This window comes from Crocuta crocuta, unplaced genomic scaffold (assembly GCF_008692635.1).
Source record: "Crocuta crocuta isolate KB4526 unplaced genomic scaffold, BGI_CrCroc_1.0 scaffold121, whole genome shotgun sequence".
Classification (NCBI taxonomy): Eukaryota; Metazoa; Chordata; class Mammalia; order Carnivora; family Hyaenidae; genus Crocuta; species Crocuta crocuta.
Window position 1 is genome coordinate 4,530,002 of NW_027528608.1, and position 22,721 is coordinate 4,552,722.

At 43.6% G+C, this 22,721-nt stretch overlaps 1 protein-coding gene across 4 annotated transcripts in view; it reads left to right on the plus strand.

Annotated features, from left to right (window-relative positions):
• GARRE1 (granule associated Rac and RHOG effector 1) overlaps positions 1 to 22,721 on the plus strand; it is a 78,233-nt gene that overhangs the window by 25,857 nt on the left and 29,655 nt on the right. For 3 of the 4 annotated variants that reach the window (XM_077754657.1, XM_077754661.1, XM_077754660.1), the window contains exon 2: positions 3,052 to 4,350. In XM_077754657.1, coding sequence (XP_077610783.1) covers positions 3,856 to 4,350 — 495 coding nt within the window. In that variant the 5' untranslated portion in view covers positions 3,052 to 3,855. Of the gene's footprint in view, positions 1 to 1,177; positions 1,326 to 3,051; positions 4,351 to 22,721 lie in introns of all 4 variants that reach the window. The other variant, XM_077754659.1, reaches the window with a different exon arrangement.

Consider the following 22,721-nt stretch of genomic DNA (forward strand, 5'->3'; position numbering starts at 1 on the left):
CCTTTTTATGGCTGAATATATTGTATGGCTGTACCACATCCTGTTTATTCATTTATCAGTTGATAGACTTTGGGCAGTTTCCCCTTTTTGGCTATTATGAATGATACTGCTGTGGACATTTATTTGTGTGTAAGTTTTTCACTTATGATTTTATTTGTCATGTGCAACTTTTATATGAACTTGTATTTTCAGTTTTCATGGCTATATACTTTGGAGTGGAATTTTGGGGCATATGGCAACTCTCTTTAGCATTTTGAGGAACTGCCAGACTGCTTTTCACAGTGGTTTGCATCATTTCAGATTCCCACCAACACTGTATGAGAGTTCCAGTTTCTCCACATCGTTGCCCATACTTGTTTTTGTTTCTTTTTAAATTTTTTTAATGTTTATCTATTCCATTGATTTTTATGTCTTTCCTCATGCTACTACTCCACTGATTATTAGAGCTTTTCTTTTTTTTTAAAATATTTTTATTTATTTCTAGGAGAGAGAGACAGCGTGAGCAGGGGAGGGTCAGAGAGAGAGGGAGACACAGACTCCAAAATAGGCTCCAGGCTCTGAGCTGGCAGTCAGCACAGTGCCCGACGCGGGGCTCGAACCCGCGAACCACGAGATCATGACCTAAGCGAAAGTCGGACGCTTAACCGACTAAGCCACCCAGGCGCCCCTATTATAGCTTTTTTAGTAGGTTTTCAAATCAGGAAGTGTGAACCTTCCGACATGTTTTTTCTTTCTTTTTTAATGTTTGTTTATTTTTGAGAGCGAGAGGAAGCACGCAAGTGCGAGTGGGGGAGGGGCAGAGAGAGAGGGAAACACAGAATCCGAAGCAGACTGTCAGCACAGAGCCCCGGCACTGGGCTCAGTCATGAACTTTGAGATCATGACCTGAGCTGAGGTCGGACGCTTAACCAACTGAGCCACTCAGGCACCCCAACAATGTTATTTTTTCTAATTTATGTTTTACCATCGTGGGTCCCTTGCCTTTCCATGTGAATTTAAGGATCAGTTTGCCGGTTTCTTAAAGAAAGTGGTTCAGGATTTGATTTTGAATTTGTAGATGCATTTGGTGAAGTAGTATTATCTTTAAGCATTATATATAAGTTTGATTCAAATACATTTTGGAAGGATGTAAAGCAAAAAAAGAGTATAATGTTTATGATGCTTTCTTTAAAATTAGGTAAGCATATCGGTCTGACTTGGCCTTCTAGGACCAGCTAGCAGAGCAATGGGGGTGGACTGTCAGAGCCACAGGCCCCAGTGTGTCACACAGAAGAAAGAAAGAGTGCTCCTCGGAACTGCACAAGACGCTCACTAGTCACTGCAAGGTGATGATTTTCTGTCGGAGAGCACACGGTTTCTGTGGGAACAGCATTCCTGTTGAGGACTTCTGTCCTACATCAGCATTTGTAAAGCTACAGCGGTTATAATAGAGCCTTTGGGTATGGATAGGTAGGATTTCCTTATTGTCATGAATTTGAAAAAAGAACATTTGGGTACATTTCTTACAAGTAGTTGTCTGATATGTTGTTTCTTAAAAAGTTTCTGAGATTTTTTAAGAGAGAAGATTCTGCTGAATGCAGAGCTGCAAATGGCCACCAGTTTGATTGCACTTATATGCCAGCTGGCTTAGGGTTGCTACACCTTTAGAATGTGTGTTTGTATCTCTCATCTCTTGTTCTTTTAACTCCCTCCCTACCTTCCCTGGTTCCTTGTGCAATTGAAAAAGGCATGGTAGGTAGTTGGCTAAGATGAGGGACAAAGTGTGACTTGTATTTTTTCATCAACAAAAAAAGGAAATGGAAAGAAAGAAAACCTAGTTATCAATAAGTAGGCCAGACTGTATTCAGAGATTGTGTACTTTGTAGTTTAATAGAGACTAAATATAACGCTTGGTAAAAAAGACTTGAACTATTGTTATGTTTGGGAGAACAGATGGTTCAGGCAAATGTGAACCCTGATATTAGCTGTGTGGGAAGAATCATGCTACTTCACTGTTAAAGGTATCAGAGGAGCACCTGGGTGGCTCAGTCAGTTAAGCGTCCGACTTCAGCTCAGATCACGATCTTGCAGTCTGTGAGTTCGAGCCCCATGTCGGGCCAAATGCTGACAGCTTGGAGCCAGGAGCCTGCTTCGGATTCTGTGTCTCCTTCTCTCTATCTGTCCCTCCCCAGCTTGTACTCTGTGTGTGTGTCTCTCTCTCAAAAATAAATTAACATTAAAGGTATCAGGAACTATAACCAGAGATGCCCAGACGTTGCTATTAGCACCTGTACAGAGCTGGGGTTTCTACAGAAGCTGCCCCAGCGTATAAGAACCGGCACACACCCCGCTAGGCTTGCCTTTGAACATCCAGAGGGGAACCTGGCTAAGGGCGATGAGAATCCTGTCTGCCGAGCCCCTGTCAGCCACTCACCGCTCCAGGCTCTGCCTGTGCGCCGCACTTCCACCCAGCTGGAGTATCCTGAGTGGGCCCTGTGCCGTCGTCCTTGGGCTCTTTGCTCTTGGTTCCTTTGAGCTGGTGAACCCCACCTGTCCCTTTTGCGCTTGTGAAAACCTATCCTTCGGTCAAGGGCTACGTCCCAGTAACATTTTCTTTGCAGCAACCTTCCTGATCTCTCTGTTTTGGCTCCTGCCTCTCTTTTCCAGTCCCCCTTACGGCTGTATGAATGCTGTAGCTGTTGACCATCGGCACCGTGATCTGGGTACTCTCCTGATCCTCTTGCAAATGTATGAGCTCTTTGAGGAGGAATCAAGGGTTTTGCCGAATACCAGCACGAATCCAGGCCCTGTTAGCCTCAGCTTTGGAGTGGTTGATGTAGAATCAAATTTTCCTGGTTGCCCTATTTTTGTACCACAACCTGAGGAATTTTCTAATAGTCATCATGTTATGGTTCAACTCTAGCTCTCCTACCTGCTTTTGTAAGATTGCCTTTGGTTTCTTACTCACTTATGGCCCGCCTTTGTGGATCGTAGAATTTCAGGAGTTAATGTTTCAGAATTCCTCATTGTCCTGTAACTTTCCTAACTTTATCTTATTTTCCCCCCTCACAGGAAATGACTTAGAGGCCTTACAAATACATCTGCGCATTCTTGCTTCAGACTTTACAACTGAGGGCCAGCCCAGTCTGGAAGCACCTCTTACTGTTACAAGGAAACTGCTACCTCAGCAAACAAAAGGAAAGGAGGAGGAGACTTATAATAACAAATGCCATTTTTAAAATTTAAAAAAAAGCTTGTTTTCAGAAAATGTGAAAGGAAATTTGGAAATGTTTCGCATTGAGAGGAAGCTTTGCAGGTGACTGGATTTGGCAGGCGGGCTCTGTCAAAACTCTGCAGAGGTTTCATCTTCCTTCTTCAGGACTCAGTGTGAAGTAACTGGACTGCTTTTTAAATTGCTGTTGATCAGCTTGTGGGTTTGGGGGTTCTAACTTTTCTGGTATATTGAAGATACATTATATTACATTATATTACATTTTTTAAAAGTTAAGTTATTTTTCTGCCATTGTAAATACAAGTATCAGAATATTCTTGCAAAGCAATTATAGGTAAACATTTTTCTCAGCAAGCATATCTTTTTATTAAGAGAGTGGAATGCTAACAGTCCTTATACAGCATTTTGGACACATGTTTATTTTTGGTCAGAGGTCCTGCCTACACTGAAAATATTAATTACCTAAGCCCATTGTTCTCGCATCTACTTTGGATCACATGGTCACCTGCCTCATGGAAATGCCTTTTTTAAAACTTAGATTTGCAGAACTCCACTATTTTTATACCTAGCTACAGTTTTGGGGGGAACAAAAAGAATCAGGACCCGGACCCACTCACGGCCCCCGGGACAGCCACCCCTCCCGCATGCATTGCTGCAGCGCCCAGGACAGTAAAATGGACTATAAGCGGCGCTTCCTGCTTGGCGGGTCCAAGCAGAAGGTGCAGCAGCACCAGCAGTTCCCGATGCCTGAGCTGGGCCGAGCGCTGAGTGCTCCCCTGGCGTCGACGGCCGCCACCGCGCCCCTGGGCAGCCTGCCCACCGCGGGCAGCTGCCACCACGCCATGCCCCACTCCGCTCCCATCGCCGACATCCAGCAGGGCATCTCCAAGTACCTGGATGCCCTCAACGTCTTCTGCCGTGCCAGTACTTTCCTCACGGATCTCTTCAGCACTGTGTTCAGGAACTCTCACTACTCCAAGGCAGCCATGCAGCTTAAAGATGTGCAGGAGCACGTCATGGAAGCAGCCAGTCGGCTGACTTCAGCCATAAAGCCCGAGATCGCCAAGATGCTGATGGAACTTAGTGCCGGGGCCGCAAACTTTACCGATCAGAAGGAATTCAGCCTCCAGGACATTGAGGTAGAGTGTCTTGTGTGTCGTACTTGGGCAGGAAAATGTATTCCAGAGGGAAGTGAGAATGCGGTCTTCATTTTTTTCCCTAAATCACGACAGTGATGATCTTTATCTTCTTTCTGTTGGTACTCTGTCCTTGTAAAAAAAAAAAAAAGTTGTGCATACCAGATTCTAAATTGCTTTCATTTCTTCATTGCAAATTAAGTAGGTTAAAAGACTGTTAAACAAATCAGCCTGTATTTTATGTCCTTTAAGTTTTGAACTTGAAACTTTATTTCCGAATAGCATACTGCTAAAAGTGGGGACTGAGAATTCTAATATGATTATGAACTTTGTGAATTGTCATCATATGGAACCATTGGTTTAATGTAGGAAGTTCACACATGTCTACTGGATAAATTATTTTTCCAGTTCTTTGGGGTTTTTTGGGTTTTTTTTTTTTGTTTTGGTTTTTTTTTTTTTTTTTACAAATAGTTTATTGTCAAGTTGGTTTCCATGTAACACCCAGTGCTCATCCCCACAAGTGCCCTCCTCCATGCCCATCACTCCCCTCCCCCCCCACACCCATCAGTCCTCAGTTTGTTCTCAGCATTCAAGAGTCTCTCATGGTTTGCCTCTCTCCCTCTCCCCCACTATTTCCCCCCTTCTTCTCCCCCACGGTCTTCCATTAAGTTCCTCCTAATCCTCCTATACGTGCAAACATATGGTATTTGTCCTTCTCTGCCTGACTTAATTTCGCTCAGCATAACACCCTTAAGGTCCGTCCATGTTGCTACACATGGCCAGATTTCATTCTTTCTCATTGCCATGTAGTATTCCATCGTGCAGATAAACCACATCTTCTTGATCCATTCATCCGTTATTTTTCCAGTTCTAAATTAATTGGTTAATACATTTCTTAGGGTCTTTCTTAATCAAAATGAAATATTCTCCCTCTTTTAGGGCTTTAGATTCCAATATAAGATTAAGATACAAATTTCATTATGAATAAAGATGACCTTCTTCCTGATCTGCTGCTAGATCAATGTCACTGATTAGTGTCACTGCTAGATTTTAAAAATCATTGTTAGCTGCTCAGAGAGTTATTCTGAGTTTGATTTCTCAAGTCCTTGTACCTTTTAACAGTGTGTCAGAGGTTAGGTTCCTGGAGGCTAGGACAGAGAATGTCCCTTTCCATCCTGGGGCTGAATTTGATTTTAGGAAATCACTTCTTCTGAGCCAGCTCTGGTTAGGGTAGCTAAACAAGCTAATTTATACTGCTGTAAATTTAGGGGAGATAAAAAACATAGAATCTTAAGTAATGTGACTAATCTGTATGGTTTAAAAGTGATTTTGAAGGCGTTTTCAAGAGAATTTTAGAACTATATTTGAAAAGAGACAGTATTAGTGGTGTAAATTAGGGATCATTAGACTTTTTTCCTGTACCAAGCAAATAGTAAATTACGTTTATTTCAGAGAGAAGAGAGAGAGCATGTGCACACAAGTAGGGGAGGGGCAGAGAGAGGGGGAAAGAGAATCCTAGGCAGGCTCCACACTATCAGCACAGAGCGAAATGTGGGGCTTAGTCTCACAAACCACAAGATCATCACCTGAGCCGAAATCAAGAGCCACTCAGGTGTTCCCCNTTTTACCTTCTGGACCTGTGTGTTGAACTGGATTTGGCCCATGGGCTCTAGTTTACTGAGCCTGCTGGTCTTTCTCTTTTGAATCTTTCCAAGAATATTTTAAATTTCTGATTATTTCTATGATCGCAGTTTATATTCAGGGAAATTACCATTTTGAAGTGTTTTTAAAATGGCTTGTGATAAAGTATTTTTTTTAGTTACATGTGTAAGATATACATAAAGCATTTAAAAAAAAAATATATAGACTTTTTGGGGCACCTGGGTAGCTCAGTTAGTTAAACTTCTTACTCTTGGTTTCAGTTTAGGTCATGATCTCAGGGTCTGTGAGTTCGAGCCCGTGTCAGGCTCTACACTGGAGGCTAGAATGGAAACTAAGTGCTGTTGACGGGCTTTAGAGCCCTACTTGGCATTTTCTCTCTCCCTGCCCCTTTCCACACTGTCGCTGTCTTTCTCTCTAAATAAATAAACTTTTAAAAAATGTACTTCTCAAAAGAAATTCAAAGGGTGAAACATAAAACTGCTGCTTTACTCTCCCGTCCCATTCCGCTTCCCAGAAGTGGCCACCGTTAGCCGGCCGGCGTGTGCCATTCCAGACTGCTGTCTGGGTACGTATGTGCGCATGCACAAATGTACAGCTTTGGCTTTTGTTTGCTTTACAGAAAGGACCACGTTGTTTAGCTGCCAGTGTGCCTGGTCGCTGCTTTGCAGAGATGTGGCAACAGAGCAGTTAGGGACTCCGCTCTCTCAGAAAGGGTTATACAGTATTAGACCCAGCCTGTCACAGCTCTCATCCTGTAATGACATAAGCACTTTTAGTTTTTAGAATTTCAAGCAAGAGTGGTTTGAAAAATAAGGCCAAAGGCTTTTATTTTAACCTGAACATCACTGAGCTTTTTTTCGGCCCATGCCTCCAGCCTCCAGGTACAAGGAGACAGAGCTAGACATGGCCCTTTGCCCTCCAATCTGTCTGGCGAGTGCCCTTGTTCCCCAGGTCAGAACCACGAGAGCAGGAGAAACCAACCCTGAGGACTGGGGGTTTAGGAAGCTACTGGGCTGAAGTTGCACCTACCTTGGTCCTTCTGCTTTCTTGGGACCTGCATGGACCACTTGAGCTGAGAAAGGAGAAATATTTCTAATTGTTGTGGTTTGGAATTTTGACTTGGCTTCCCCACTGAAATGTGATTAGGATAGCTGGAATACTACCATGTTTTTGTACATAATAGGCTAAACAGGCTTTGGAGGCTAGACTGGAAACTAAGTGCTGTTGATGGGCTTTAGAATCTATGGGTGTATTCTAATTTTCAAACAGCTGACTTATAAGTAAATTCTAAAGTACAATTGCCAAGTTTAGGCCCGCAGACTTAACATTTTGCTTTTTCCATAGAGCAGTATTTGTTGTTTCTGGAACTTAGGTACTGCCATGGGCCAGTAGGGTCTCACCCTCAGAATATTCACCAATTCACATGGAATGGCTAGGCATGTGGGTTTTTTCCTGTTGGTCTTTTTAGGGGTTTATCGGCAAGGCCTTGAGAGGCTCTTTAACATTCATCCCTGGGGCCTAACAGTGCTGAACTTGACTGGCTAGGTAGGACTTCTCTGCTGAGGAGCTTAGCCCAGGGCTGTGACCGAGGACAGCCCTGAATTCAGTGTTCAAATGTTTCCCCATTTTAAACCTAAGACAAAGTACTGATCCCACTGCCACACCCCAGAGGGGTCCCAAAGCATGCTTGTTCTGTTCCCTTACTCACAGCCAGGTCTGGGATGCGCTCACTGCTCCTGGTGCCTGTGTCTAGGAACTGCAGCTGCTCACCCTGTGCTCTGGGGCAGGCCTGGCGTGCGAGAGTCCTGCCCTGTCTGGACTTGCCAGTGACTTTGCCCCTTACTCTCCCAATCTCACGGTTACAATCTCACGGGTAGACAAATGAGTTGTGACTGTAGTGTTTCACTAGTTAACTAGAGCCGGGAACACGATTATGGGGCATGGAGTCAGAAGATCTGGGTTTAGAAAATGACTCTGCTTCTTACTGTCTGTACAGCCGTGAGCAAATCTTCTAACCTCTGTAAGCCTTACTTTGTCCATCTGTAAAATGGAATTATCAGGGCACCTGGCTGGTTCGGTCAGTAGAGCATGTGACTCTTGATTTCAGGGTTGTCGGTTCAAGCCCCATGCTGAGGGTATAGATTACTGTTAAAAAAAAAAAAAAAAAAATCTTTAAAAAATAAAATAAAATGGAAATACCACCCATCTTCCAGAGTTCTGGTAAAGATCAGAGGTGATTAGTGTTTCTGAAACACTATACCCAGTTGTCATCATCATTTATTATTATTGCTTCCAACATGACTTGAATGGTGCTAATTTCCCTTCTCTGAAGTGCAGAGCACAGTTATGTACCAGACCAACATCACAGAGAAATGTTCAGCAAGTATTCTTCTAAATGGAATCCTTTTAAGGGGGAAAGGCTGTCACTCCTAAAACATTTGCTCTGTTCATTTCTTTCTAGTTTTTTTTTTTTTTAATGTTTATTTATTTTTAAGAGAGAGAGACAGAGTGTGAGGAGGAGAGGGGACACAGAATCCGAAGTAGGCTCCAGGCTCTGAGCTCTCAGCACAGAGCCCGACACAGGGCTTGAACTCATGAACCATGATATCATGACCTGAGCCAAAGTTGGACACTTAACTGACTGAGCCACCCAGACACCCTTTTCCTGGTTCTTGAAGTAGGCACCTCCCTTGTTGTAAGGCAGCAGCCTTGTTGCCTGATGGAGCAACTGTCAGAACGTTTTCATCATAAAAGTCCAAGGGGACCTCTTCTACCAGTAGTCATTGCTCTTTTTGCCTCCTGCCAAGAATGGGACACTGGGGAAGGAAGAGGGCTGGGGGTGGAGTATCCATTAAATATATTTGCAGTACCTACCAACCTTTGAACAAGCCAGTTGACAGTTTAGGTAGGATTTGTCCTCCCCTGGATTTATAGAAAACACATAGTTTACATTGTATATGAACTGGGATTTTTGTCTAAATAGGAAATGTAATCTTAAGTGCTTCATGGGAATTCCTTTGTATAAGTCTCAATTGTCAGTCCAGCCAAAATGTGATTTCAGGAAAAATATGGTTTCCCATATTGAATTTGTTCTTTATACAAAGCTTTGAATATCCCACCCAGACATTTTTGAGAGGTAGACCACACAGGACCTGCTTTCTGTATCTTTCTCGTTGAGTCTGGGAGAATCTATCTCTACCAGTGATTTTTAAAATCCTATTAATTCCAGTTTCCCTGTAAAATACCAGCCTAGCCAAGTTGAGTGGCTGATTTCTCCTTGATTTTATCCACCTCAGTATCGCATGTCCTAGAAATCTGTTATCCTCTGCAGTTAAACCATGTAGTCCGTATTAAAGCAGTATAGACAACCATGTAAAGTGGTTTTCTATTTATTAGAAAGCCACAGATATCCACCTCTTTTTACAAGTGTGTATCACTTGTCTTAAATAAAATTCCTTTTTTGATGCAAATGTAGGTAAAAGAATCAAACTGACTTGTGATTCATGCATTCATTGCATAGATATATATTATACCTTTTATTTGTGCCAGGTACTGTTCCAGGCACAAAGAATACAGTAGTGAACAAGATAGAAATTGTTCCATTTGTGTAGAGAAAAGAGGACTGCAGTCTTAGAATATTAGAAAAGGTGTCATTGAGGTGACATCTAACTTGTTAAAAACAAAATTCATCCAAGCAAATTTTAAAGATCTTACTGCCTTTATTCAACTATTCATGAATCGGGCAGCATCCCATCTAGCAGATACAAAGGAGCTCTCAGGAGCTGTACAACATAGAAGGTTTTTATCGGGCAGAAACGAGCAGGCAAAGAAAGTTTCTAGCAAAGAGTGGATTGTTTCCGGCAAGGCCACTTTCCTATAAGAGACGGAAGGGGTCTCTTGGGTGGATTACCTCACTAGTGTTGACCGAGTAATTCCAGATTGACAGGTTATAGGTTTCATTCCTGGAAGAGGCTGAAATTGCAGTTAGGTTAAGTATTAAATCTTGGTTTGCTGAGGTGGGGCTTAGCACAAGTGACTCCATTTGGGGCCCCTTGTTTATTTTATGTGTTATTTATTTATTTAAAATATTCTTAATGTTTTATTTTTGAGAGAGACAGAGAGAGAGAGGAGACACAGAGTCCGAAGCAGGCTCCAGGCTCCCAACTGTCAGCACAGAGCCCAGCATAGGGCTCAAATTCACAAACTGAGAGAACGAGATCATGACAGGAGCCAAAGTCAGAGGCCCAACTGAGCCACCCAGGCGCACCCCGCCACCCCACGCTTGTTTCTTTTTTTAAGTAAAGATCTGAAGGAGGTGAAGGAGTAAGCCCTGTTGATAACCAGGAACAGGGGATTCCAGGCAGAGGGAACAGCTAGCGCAAAGTTTCTGAGGCAGGATGAACCTGAGTGTTGGAGAGTGGTGGGGACCTACTGTGGCTGAATCAGTGAGCCTACTTGGGGGACTGGGTGGGGTGGGTCAGAGGGTCCTGAGGTCAGCCTTTGAAAGGAAGGTGGAGGGAGGGCAGCGGGACAGGATCCTTGTGCAGTGGGTGAGCAGCGGTGCCACTTCTCCGGGGCCTCCCTCGCGCTTTGACGGCTTTGGGCTGGAGATTCAGTGTTGGGAGGGCATGGCCCTCAGAGCAGATGCTGTGCATAGGCATTCCAGAAGCCTAGGGCAGCTCTAGGGATCCCAGGAGTCTTATGTCTTTAAGGAGACTATATTTTATTTCTTCCAGCACTTTTAGTGGCTTCCCAACTATCATCACTTTGTATGTGGGCAGGCAGACTTTAAATCAAACCTTTATGTAATTGAATTTCGGCCTTCAATTTTATGCACTGACAAATGTCTTTTGTGTACTGTGTGATTATCTGTGAATGCTTGAAATAATTCATTTGTAAGCACTGACTCGTAAGAAGCTTAATATATTCACATTTCTTTTGGTAGATATATGCCAAAAATATTGTAGAGCAACAGCAATGGAAAATATTAGGGGCTGGTTTCAGAATGTGATTTTCATTAACCTTAATGGAATTAAATTTGCATGTTGTTCCCTTTTTTTTTTTTTTTTTTTTGCCTAAAGGTAAAATTCAGTGTTTCTTTATTTTCTTTCTTGTTTTGACTAGTAGATCTTTCATAACAGATTATGGGGTCAATATTTCCTAACGGTATGTGCCAAATGAAAACCCAAATTGCTGCTATTAATCAGAAACTGAAGTTCACTTCATAAAAAGCTTATATAAATCCAGTTTTCAGGCTGTTGCTAATTTCTAGCCACTCTTTTTGGCTTGTTCTTTTATTGAGATGACTCTTCCATCATCTAAATTGTCTTCAGATTTTAGCCTTTAGAAGAATCTATAATTAATTAAGCTGCTGGAATTTGGGTGATTTTGTAAACTTCATTATGGATCAACAAGATGTACTGTCCGCCCCGCCCATTCTGTGTGGGTAGAAGGCAGGGACGCCTGCCACTCTGGAAGCACTGGACCCTTTGATTTTGATTGGCCAAGACACAGTGTGCAACCAGCTCATCATTCTGAAAATTGCTAATTAAAAGAAAATGAATTAAACAAATTTCCTGCTTCTCCAGTACAACTGTTTTTTAGGGTAACCAAATAGCCCTACTGTATGGGGGAAGGTTCTTCTATTTAGAAGAATCTCCATATTCTTTTGGATAGAAGAGATGATACAACTAGGAAAATCACCATTTTGCAGACCGTAATGAACTGACTCAGGCAAGGGGTCAACAATGGAGGATAAAACCAGTTGGTAAAAGGTCATTGGGGAACTTCAGAAGGGAAGGATCAGGCCTCTCTTGCTCAAATCCAGTGGTCAGCCTCAGCATCACCGAAAGTGAGAATACCAGTTAGTTGATCATATCTCCTAAGAAACACACAGTACCCCCATAATATATTCTTGTACCTCTACCTCTTCTCCCCTCTCCCCAGGGTGGGAAGGGACCTGACATAATCTCACCAGTCCTTTGGAATGAATTCCCGGTCTACACAGCATAGCAGGCGTAGTGGAGCAAATGATACACCACCACAAGGAAGCCATTAGATCAGAATGTGGCATGTTCTATAGGCAGTTGACCTGATTTAACAAGTCAAGTAGCGTGGGGGGAAAAAAAAGAGGTAGAAGGCATCTAAAATGAGAGTTAAGAGATATGACAGCCAAATAAGATAAGCTTTGTGGGGTTGAGATTCAAACAAACAAAAAACATTTTAAAAGATAATTTGGGAAGTTTGAACATGTACTGGGTCTTGGTTGATTGGGATTTACTTCAAAACATTCCAGAAAAAAAAAAAAAAGGCGGTATTCAGGAGAAAGGTGAAAATAACATGGCAAAATGTTGATGGTTATTGAAGCTTTTTGATGGGTGTATGAGGGTTTGTTAATACTCTCCTTTTCTGTTTGTTTGGACATATTCCAAGTTTTAAAAGTAGGGAGTGAGAAACTTAGGTTAGGAGTAGTGTATCAGGAATACCCCAGACATGATTCCATTCCTTGGAGGATTTGTGCCTGTGAGGTGGTCTCATAACAGCCAGGGGAGTGTTTAGGAAGACTCTTCTGTTTTCTGTCTCCTCACAGAATACTTCATCTCTGGCACTTCTGATCAGCAAATGTGTCCTGGGGGCTCTTCCCACACCAGGCAATTCTGAGTTAGTTTTGACACTATTTACTGGAGGTTAGTGTCTGACCCCACACTGGAAGGGTTCAGTCCCACGGAACTGCCCTCCTCCCCTGTAGACACCGACCACAAGTCCAAGGTGGTGTTACCTTTGCTTCTTACCAACTGGCTATAAAGCAGAGGTTCTTATGACCGCCACCATGGGTTCAGTTAACTTGCTAGAGCAGCCCACAGAACTCAGAAAACATTTTACTTACTGCATATCATAAAAGGCTCTAACTCAAGATCTGCCAGATGAAAGGGATGCACAGGGCAGGGGGTGTACAGTTCACGCCCTCTCCAGACGCACCTCCCCTCTAGCACCTGCTCCCGTTCACCAACCCAGAGGCTCTCTGAACCTGATCCTTTGCGCTTTTTCAAGGCTGCATTATATAGGTGTGATTGATTAAATCACTGGCCATTGATTGACTCTACTTCTAACTTCTCCCTTCCCCAGAGAAGAGTTCCAAACCTGTAATCAGTGGTTGGTTCCCTTGACAACCAGCCCTCCATTCTTGAGGGACTTTTCAAAAGTCACCTCATTAATGTAAACTCAGGTACGGTTTAGAGAGGCTTGTTATGAATAACAAAACACACGTTCTCTCTCTTATCACATAGAAAATTCCAAAGGTTTTAGGAACTATGTGCCTGCAACTTTGGAAGAAGACCAAAATATATATTTCATACTATAAATCACAATATCACAAGGAGTATTATTAGTTGTAGTGATGAAAGGGAAAGCAAGTACTTTTCAGGAAAATGAAGAAAATTAAAGTGAACCAAGGAAGAAGCAGAAAAATACCCACCCCACCCTCCTGGGCGGGAAGGACCCCCCCTAACAGCAGGTAGGAGTCAAGGTGCGCCCCTCATTTTGGTGACTCAAATGGCAATGTTGCTTTCCTTTAGGAGAATATGATTTAAAATTTCATAGTTGATAAAAAGGCTTGAGTGAACATACGGGAACTACTAGGTTTGGTGGGCAGATTCAAAGAAAAGAGAAATAAAAGAGTTCCTGGAGTATAATTTTACATAGAACTAGCTTTCCTGAATTATTTTCTCTCCTAAATGTTTAAGGTTACCGGTCGACTTGTGAGATTTCACAGGATTGGATAACAGCTTGTTTTGGAGCCTCCCTCCCTCATCTTTACAAATCAGGACGCGGAGTGTCTGTAAAATGACATTTGCCTAAAATCCTTCTGGCTCCAGCATATACAGGGGTCATGTCCTGTACCTCCCTGCTGCCCCAGGCCAGCATGGAAGGGGCTTGTTTGCAGGGTCCAGTCCTCCACGAGACTGGACTTGCTTGCCCCCTGGCTGATGCTGACATATCCAGAGCCAGGAAGCTTGATGTGGAGGAACCGCAGGAGTCCTTGCTCCCTCCAGGACCCCTCCTGGGCCCTCACCAGCTCCCTCAGGTCTGCTCTCCTCTTTACCTAGCTGCTACCACCCACCTCCTGGAGAGAATACACATGAGCTGGCCATGAGCCGGCAGAGATGAGTGAGGGCAGTCAAAATTGCTCTAGGCCTTGTGGGCAAGACAGATAAGTAAGTAGACAGGCATTAGCTGTGATGCTGTGGGAGCAAGTGGAAAATAGCCCCAAGCCTGGCTGCTGGTTAGTTCGGGGTTCTCCTGCTCCCCTCACTCTGGCATGACCTAGCCTCCCACACCAGAACGTTCTATCCAACCTGGAAGAGATTAGGGCAGGGCAGAAAACCAAGGTAGGCCCTGAGAAGGATTTAGATTTTTTTTTAACTTTTTTTAAAATTTTTTATTTATTTCTGAGAGAGAGAGAAACCGCATGAAAAGGGGAGCATGAGAGAGAGAGAGGGAGACCCATAATCCAAAACAGGTTCCGGGCTCTGAGCTAGCTGTCAGCACAGAGCCCGAGGCGGAGCTTGAACCCACTAACCATGAGATCATGACCTGAGCCGAAGTCGGACGCTTAACCGACTGAGCCACTCAGGCGCCCCTGGATTTAGATTTTATACAGAATGAAATGGGATTTTTTTTTTTAATATATTTTTTTATTTTGAAAGAGAGAGGGAGCAGGAGGGACAGAGAGGGAGGAAAAGAATCCCAACCAAGCTCTATACTGTCAACATGGAGCCTGATGTGGGACTCAAACTCACGGAACCATGAATGACAACCTGAGCCAAAACCAGGAGGGGGACACTCAACGACTGAGCCACCCAGGCTCCCTGATATGGGATTTTTTAAGGGGGATTTTGAGCAAGAGACCAGCATGATTGGACTTGTTTTTATTAAAAATTCACTATGGCTACAAGTGACAGAAACCAAACTCAAAATAGCTTAAATGACAATACAAGCAAAAAAGCAGCTATTAGTGATGTATGTTGTGCTCTGTTCTGAGACTCTACACAATTAATTTTTATTTTTTTATTTTTGAGAGCAAGAGAGACAGAGCATGAGCAGGGGAAGGCAGAGGGAAAGAGAGACACAGATTCCAAAGCAGGTTCCAGACTCTGAGCTTGACCGCACAGAGCCTGATGCAGGGCTCGGACTCCCAAACCTGAGATCCCAAACCATGAGATCATGACCTGAGCCGAAGTCAGATGCTCAACCGACTGAGCCACCCAGGCACCCCTTAATTCTATTAAATAACCTTATGAGTTAGGCACTATTCACATTCCTGTTTTGTTGATGAGGACACTGAGGTTTGGAGAGGTTAAGCAACTTGTCAGAAGTCTCCTCAGCAGATCCAGACTTTAGAGCCATGTGGTCTGGCTCTATAGAGTACAAACCACTGGGTGGCCAGAGCTGAGACAAGGATAGGAAATAAGTTTAGAGAATAGTAGGTGCCTGTTCACGTAGAGTATCATAGGATAGAATGAGGACTTTGGATTTTCTTCTGATTGTAATGGAAAGCCATTGGAAGATTTAGAGCAGGGGAGTGCAATAATTTTATTTCTGTTTTATAAGACATCCCTGTACGGAAAGTTGCCTCTAGGGAAGAGAGTAGATGCTGCTAGTTGGCTCCCCAAATCCAGTCTCCCCTTTTTCCTTAGTAACAAAACCCTGGATTTGTTTTGTTTTGTTTTGTTTTGTTTTCAGGCATATTGTGCCTGGAGACAGGACTGGACTCCCACCCGTCCTTACATCTGGGGGTCTCTTGAGTAAATTCGGGTCTGTGAAGATGTAACTAGAGGTTTGGGATGCGTCTACTGGGAAGTTTCCGTAGAGGGCAGAGGGTACGCCCTTCCCCTGCCCCAGCTGGCTGCTCTCTAGAATGCGGGCCAGTGGCTGAAGGTCATTTAGCCACTTAGAACTATGAGGCAATTGAAGAATGTCAGCCTTGCATGAGGATGCAGAGCAGAAGGATGGGAACTGGATTCCTTGTGACACCCGGGAGTCCCCAGCTCTGAGTTACCAGCTCTGACTGCCTAATGCTGGGTTTATTTTTTACCTTAGAAAGAAGTAAACATCACTCTTGTTTAAGTCACTACATTTGTTTTGTTGTTGTTGGGTGTAGACAGACCTAATCCTAATTGAATGGAACAGGAAGATCAGTTAAGAGGCTATTATAGTAATTAATCCAAGCAAGAGATGATCATAACTTAGAATGCTAGCAGAGGAGGCGACTAGAAGCGGTTGTACTTGTTTTAAGTATACAGCTCAGTGGCATTAAACAGATTCACAGTGTTGCGCAGCCATTACCGCCATCCAACTCCAGAATGTTTTCATCTTCCCAAACTGAAACCCTGTACCCTTTGAACAGTAGTAACTCCCGTTCTGCCCTCTCCCTAATGCCAGGAAACCACAGTTCTGCCTTCTGTCTCTGTGAATTTGCCTATGATAGGTACCTCTTAGAAGGGAGATCCTACAATATATGTCTTTTTGGGACTGGCTGCTTTCACTTACCATTGTCTTTAAGGCTCATCCATATTGTAGCATTTGTCATAGTTTCCCTCCTTTTTAAGGCTGATTAATACTCTAGCAGTTTCATTTGAATATAGCACTCTGGGGTGTGCATGTGTGTGCGTGAGAGAGAGGGGAGGGGCTCGGGGATGACCCCAGGGTGGATACCACAAGCACCTGGACCGCTGGTAATGCTCTTCACTGAGGCGGGGAGCAGTGGGGGAGGAGCAGCCGGAATAACGACCCGCAGTGCCTACTACACATCCCAGGGGCGATGTCAGGTAGACAGCTGGGCGTTCAAATTTGGAGCCCAAGGCTGAGGTCCAGACAGGAGATAGGAACTTAGGACAGTAGATTCAATCGATGGTATTTAAAGCTGTAAAACGGGACCTGGTCATCAAGGAAGTGGATATAAACTGGAGAACCAGAGGGAGAATCCAAGGACGAGTGAGCCCTGGGACACTTGGATATCTAGAGGTCAGGAGGTGACTTGGAAGCAGCCTAGGAGCATGCTGACGGAGCAGCCAGGGAGTGAGGCCGAGATGGAGCAAGTGCAGTGTCTTGGAAGCCAAGAGAAGCAAGTGTGTAAAAAAGGAACAGGGTGAGCAGGAGGGGCCCACTGTCCCAGATGCGGCTGAGAGGTGGTGAGAGACCCCCTTTCCCACCTCAGCGCAGGACTTGTCACAGCTGTCACCAGTTATAAGAATAACAGAGGCTGTCGGTCTGATGTGTGTGGTGGACCCTGTCTCAGTGAGGGAACACAGGTGATGCGCGTAGCACCAGGTCCTGGAATGCACAGGGCTTCTCCTGAGTGTCCTGTGCCGAAAATAATGTTGATGGAGTGAATTTCCACTTGTGAATTCCCTATTTGTCTTTTTAATCATTTTTTCAGTTGAGATAGTTTAGTGTTTTCTTAAAACGAGTGCCTTGGGGCACCTGGGTGGCTCAGTGGGTTAAGCTTCTGACTCTTGATTTCCGTAGATCATGATCTCATGGTTCGTGGGTTTGAACCCCACGTTGGACTCTTCAATGACAGTGTGGAGCCTGCTTGGGATACTCTTTCCCCCCTCTCACTGCCCTTCCCACCCCCCTCAAAAATAAATAAACATTAAAAAAAAAAAAAAAGACATGTCTTAACCACTCAGACATCCCAGTGATAATATTTTCTTCTTCTTCTTCTTGTTTATTTATCCATTTTGGGAAAAAGAGAGTGCGGGGAAGGGGCAGTCAGGGAGAGACAGGGAGTCCCAAGGAAGCTCTGCACTGTTAGTGTGGAACCCAGCATGGGGCTTGAACTGACAAACTGTGAGATTGTGACCTGCGCTGAAACTAAGAGACAGACGCTCAACTGACTGAGCCACCCAGACACCCTGGTAATTTTTTCTTCTTGACTGAAGTGCCAACTTTGAATGAAAAATACACTCATATCAACAAAAAGAATTTCCTGAACTCTACTAGGCTCCCAGGCCATATGCTTGTCTGGGTGACTTAAATATATTTTTAACTCTGCCCTGTAGAGGCCAACAATATAAATTTGCTTGTTTATGGAGGAAACTTGCATTTTGAATGGGAAAAATTACTATAAGAGCAGGGTTCCTTTGTTTACCAAAGTTAATATGGACTTAGTTACCTTGAATAGCCTTTCACTTTTTTATGCCCTGAGTGATATTTTATAATTATCCTTATTAATTATGTTAAGATTTATAGTAACGTAGCTAAAATATAAAAGTCCCTATGTGTGTTGGCATGGTAATAAGTTGTTGATATATTTTCTTTTGGACTGTAGGTTATAAAACAGAACACATAAGAGGGTGCCCGGGGGGCTCAGTCAGCTTGGGTCATGATATCACAGTTTGGTCTACGGCCATACCACCCTGAACGCGCCCTCTCTCGTATGATATCGCAGTTTGGGAGTTTGAGCCCTGTGTCGACCTCTGTGCTAATAGCTCAGAGCCTGGATCCTGCTTTGAATTCTGTGTCTCCCTCTCTCTGATCCTCCCCCACTCGCGCTCACTCACTCGCTCATACTCTCTCTCGAAAATAAAGAATAAAAAATAAATAAAAAACAAAAACAGAACACATAGGGGTGTCTGGGTGCCTCAGTTGGTTAAGTGTCTGACTTTAGCTCACGTCATGATCTCCCGGCTCATGGGGTTGAGCCCACATTGGGCTCTGTGCTGACAGCTCAGAGCCTGGAGTCTGGTTCAGATTCTGTATCTCCCTCTCTCTCTGCCCCTCCCCAACTCCTGCTTTGTCTGTCTGTCTGTTTCTCTCAAAAATAAATATTTTTAAAAAATTTTTAACAAATAAAAAAAGAGAACATATAAACAATCTATTTTTTACAAAAAGACCGTCTACAGGTACAAATGTAGGCTGTACAAGAAATGTATAATCATTGGTTCTATCTATTTAGTAATATTTGGTAGGTTTTTATTTAGCTGATCTTTTTCCCTCTAATTTGTTTGCAATGATTATGTTTTACTGACATAAAAGGTTTTGTGCTCCTGAGCGCTTGGTCCATGAAGCAGGAGTTCTGTAACTGTGTCTGTTGATATTTTTACCAGCAAGGAAACAGCATATCCAGAGGCAGAATATAATCTTGTGTGAGTGATTAGCATTTGGTATTGGCTTAGCCACCCTTGGGCACATGTTAGCTTTTCTTTCCTTTCCATATTTTCTCTCCTATACATAACATGGCAGCTTCTTTATGCTCTGGGTTAATACCGGTTGCAAAGAGATCTTTGTTTTGTTAGTTGCTTTTTAAATTTTTAAATACTTAAACACTCCCTGTAATCGGTTTTTAGGTCAGACTATATGCATAGTTTCAGTAAGTTTCTTTTTTGCATTTTTATACTGTAATCTAATCTTTGCAAAGCACTTTCCATAGCCTGGGCATGGTCCACTGCATTCTCTATTTCTCTGGAGACACATTTAGGTCTTTATATCATATTCTGGTCTGTTGGTTAGGTCATTACGTAATAACTCTGGAATTATCATACGAACAAAAGAGCAAGGTTGAGGGAACTTGGAACCAACTGTAATGTTTAAGGTAAAAGTAAATATTGAAGAGAAAGAAATGATTGAATGACTTTGGAATTTCTAATAAAAGCAGCCAATCCAGATCGCCTTCATTTCATTCACTCTGGACTTTTAAACCGATCAGAAATAAATGATGGAATTCCTGGAAGTGTTTGACGATGTGGTTGGTATCTTTGTCAGTTTTATTTGTTCTTCACTCTGGGGATGTGAGAAAGACGGGTTGTTAAGTGAGGTAAAGTAGAAAACGAATTTAGTGCGACATTGTGTGTATTGATGTGAAAATCACTAGGCATGTTGGTGGATGGGTAGATTTAGGTACCCCATGATCCCAGCAACGGCATGTATTCAGGGCTGAGTCAGGCCTTGCTTGGCCCTAGAGCAGCAGCAACTAAAACTAAATATTGTGGGTTGTTTTTTTTTTAACATTTTATTTATTCCTGAGAGAGACAGCGTGAGCAGGGGAGGGTCAGAGAGAGAGGGAGACACAGAATCTGAAACAGGCTAGCTGTCAGCACAGAGCCCGATGTGGGGCTCGAACCCACCAACCGTGAGATCATGACCTTAGCCGAAGTCGGCTGCCCAACTGACTAAGCCACCCAAGCGCCCCTAAAACTAAATTCTTTTTTTTTTTTCACTTTTTTTTTTTTAATGTTTTTTTTAATTTATTTCTAGGGGAGAGAGAGAGACAGCGTGAGCAGGGGAGGGTCAGAGAGAGAGGGAGTCACAGACTGAAACAGGCTCCAGGCTCTGAGCTGGCAGTCAGCACAGAGCCCGACGCGGGGCTCGAACCCACGAACCACGAGATCATGACCTAAGCGAAAGTCGGACGCTTAACCGACTAAGCCACCCAGGCGCCCCATCCTAAAACTAAATTCTGAAATATTCTAGGAAGGTAGAGTTAAATTGGTCCTCAGCAACTATGGCGGCGTAGAAAGGGTAGTCTTTTGAGGACTTGAATAGGGCAACCTTAAACTAAAACCTGGTTGAATTAATAAAATATAAACATCACCAAGAAGAAAAGGTTCTCTGGTTTTAACCATCAACACAACGCCCTTAGCAGCAGATGTGGTATGTGTACACAGGAATGGGAGAGTGAGCTCCTACCACGTTTCCGCCACCATCAGGGAGTCCCAGAAAACAAGGTTTCCTTTTAGTAGATCCTTGATGGCTGTTTATAATCCAGAATGCTCCATGGACATTTAGAGGCAGGAGTGGCAAGGTCACTGATTAGTCTATATTTAGGAATTGGGCCTTTATGAGAATAGAAGTCACACTAAAAGGTTTCTCTTGGGGCGCCTGGGTGGCTCAGTCAGTTGAGCGTCCGACTCTTGATTTTGGCTCAGGCCATGATCTCACGGTTGGTGGGTTTGAGCCCAGAGTCAGGCTCCCCACTGACAGTGTAGAGCCTGGGATTCTCTCTTTCTCTCAATCTCTGACCCTGCCCAGCTTGAGTTGTCTCCCTTCCTCTCTCCCTCTCTCCCTCCCTCTCTCTCTCTCACTCAAAATAAATATAAATAAACTTAAAAAAAGAACTGAATGAAAACTGAGAGGTTTTTTTTAAATAATAAAATACAAGATTTCTCTTAATGCAGAAGTCTGAATTTGGCCTGAAATTCCATCAACTTGGAATGCCTTGAATAGATTGAGCTTTTTTTTTTTTTTTTTAGTTTTATTTATTTAATAATCTCTGTACCCAACTTGGGGCTCAAACTCACAACCCTGAGATCATAAGTCACATGCTTCTCCTACTGAGCCAGCTAGGCTCCCCTAGATTAGGCTTTTAAAAATGCAACTGCCAGGGCAGCTGGATAGCTCAGTTGGTTAGGTGTCCAACTCTTGATTTCAGCTCAGGTCATGATCTCATGGTTTCGTGAGTTTGAGGCCCACATTGGGTTCTGTGCTGGTGGTGCAGAGCTTGCTTGGGATTCTCTCTCTCTACCCCTCCGCTGCTCACACTGTCTCTGTCTCTCTCAAAATAAATAAACTTAAAAAAAATTTAATGCAAATGCCAGTTAAATCCGATTGCTTTATTCGTAATTCTTAAATGAGACTGATGTATACCGAAGGACTGAACAGATGTTTTTGGGTTTGGAATTTGTCAAGAGGTAAGAGAAGCCGCTCTTTCTCCCAAGCCCCTGGTACCCTCTCCCTGCTGTAACATGGCTATTTCCACCCAGTCTTAGCAGCTGCTCTCTGCTATGGATTCATAAATGATGAGACTCATGCCACCAAAGGAGTGCCACAGGCCACCCCACTTGATATCTTGTCCCAGTCCCTTTTCCTCTGTTAGAGAAGACTGAGCCATGCCTCTCCGTCTCCTTTCCCATCTCAGGGCCTCACAGTGTGTGGGGGACAGCAGGGTTCCTGCATGTGGTTAGGAGCACAGACAGCTTTTGGAGTGGAACATATCTGGAATCAGATCTCTGCTGTACCTCTTATCACCTGCACAGCATTCGAACAGGTTTCTTTCTCAAAGCCTCGGTGTTATCATCTGGAAAGTGGATGCATTTCTCTTATCCACAGAGTTGCTTCACTGCAAGTGAAGTGCTTAGTATGGGTTAAGCACTCAGTAAACGGTAGTTGTTGGTACAGCTGCAATTGTATAGCTCTGTTGACATTTTATTTTTTTTAATGTTTTATTTATTTTTGAGAGAGAGAGACAGAGCATGAGTGGGGGAGGGGCAGAGAAAGAGAGGAGACACAGAATCTTAAACAGGCTCCAGGCTCTGAGCTGTCAGCACAGAGTCCATCGCAGGGCTCAATCTCAGGAACAACGAGATCATGACCTAGGCTGAAGTCAGACATTCAACCAACTGAGCCACCCAGGCGCCCCTCCATTGACATTTTATTTATTTATTTTTAAAAAAATTTTTTTTTTATATTTTTATTTATTTCTAGGAGAGAGAGAGACAGTGTGAGCAGGGGAGGGTCAGAGAGAGAGGAAGATACAGACTCTGAAACAGGCTCCAGGCTCTGAGCTGGCAGTCAGCACAGAGCCTGACGCGGGGCTCGAACACACGAACCGCGAGATCATGACCTAAGCGAAAGTCGGACGCTTAACCGACTACGCCACCCAGGCGCCCCACCTCCATTGACATTTTAAACTGCAGTGTCTCTGACCACTCCAC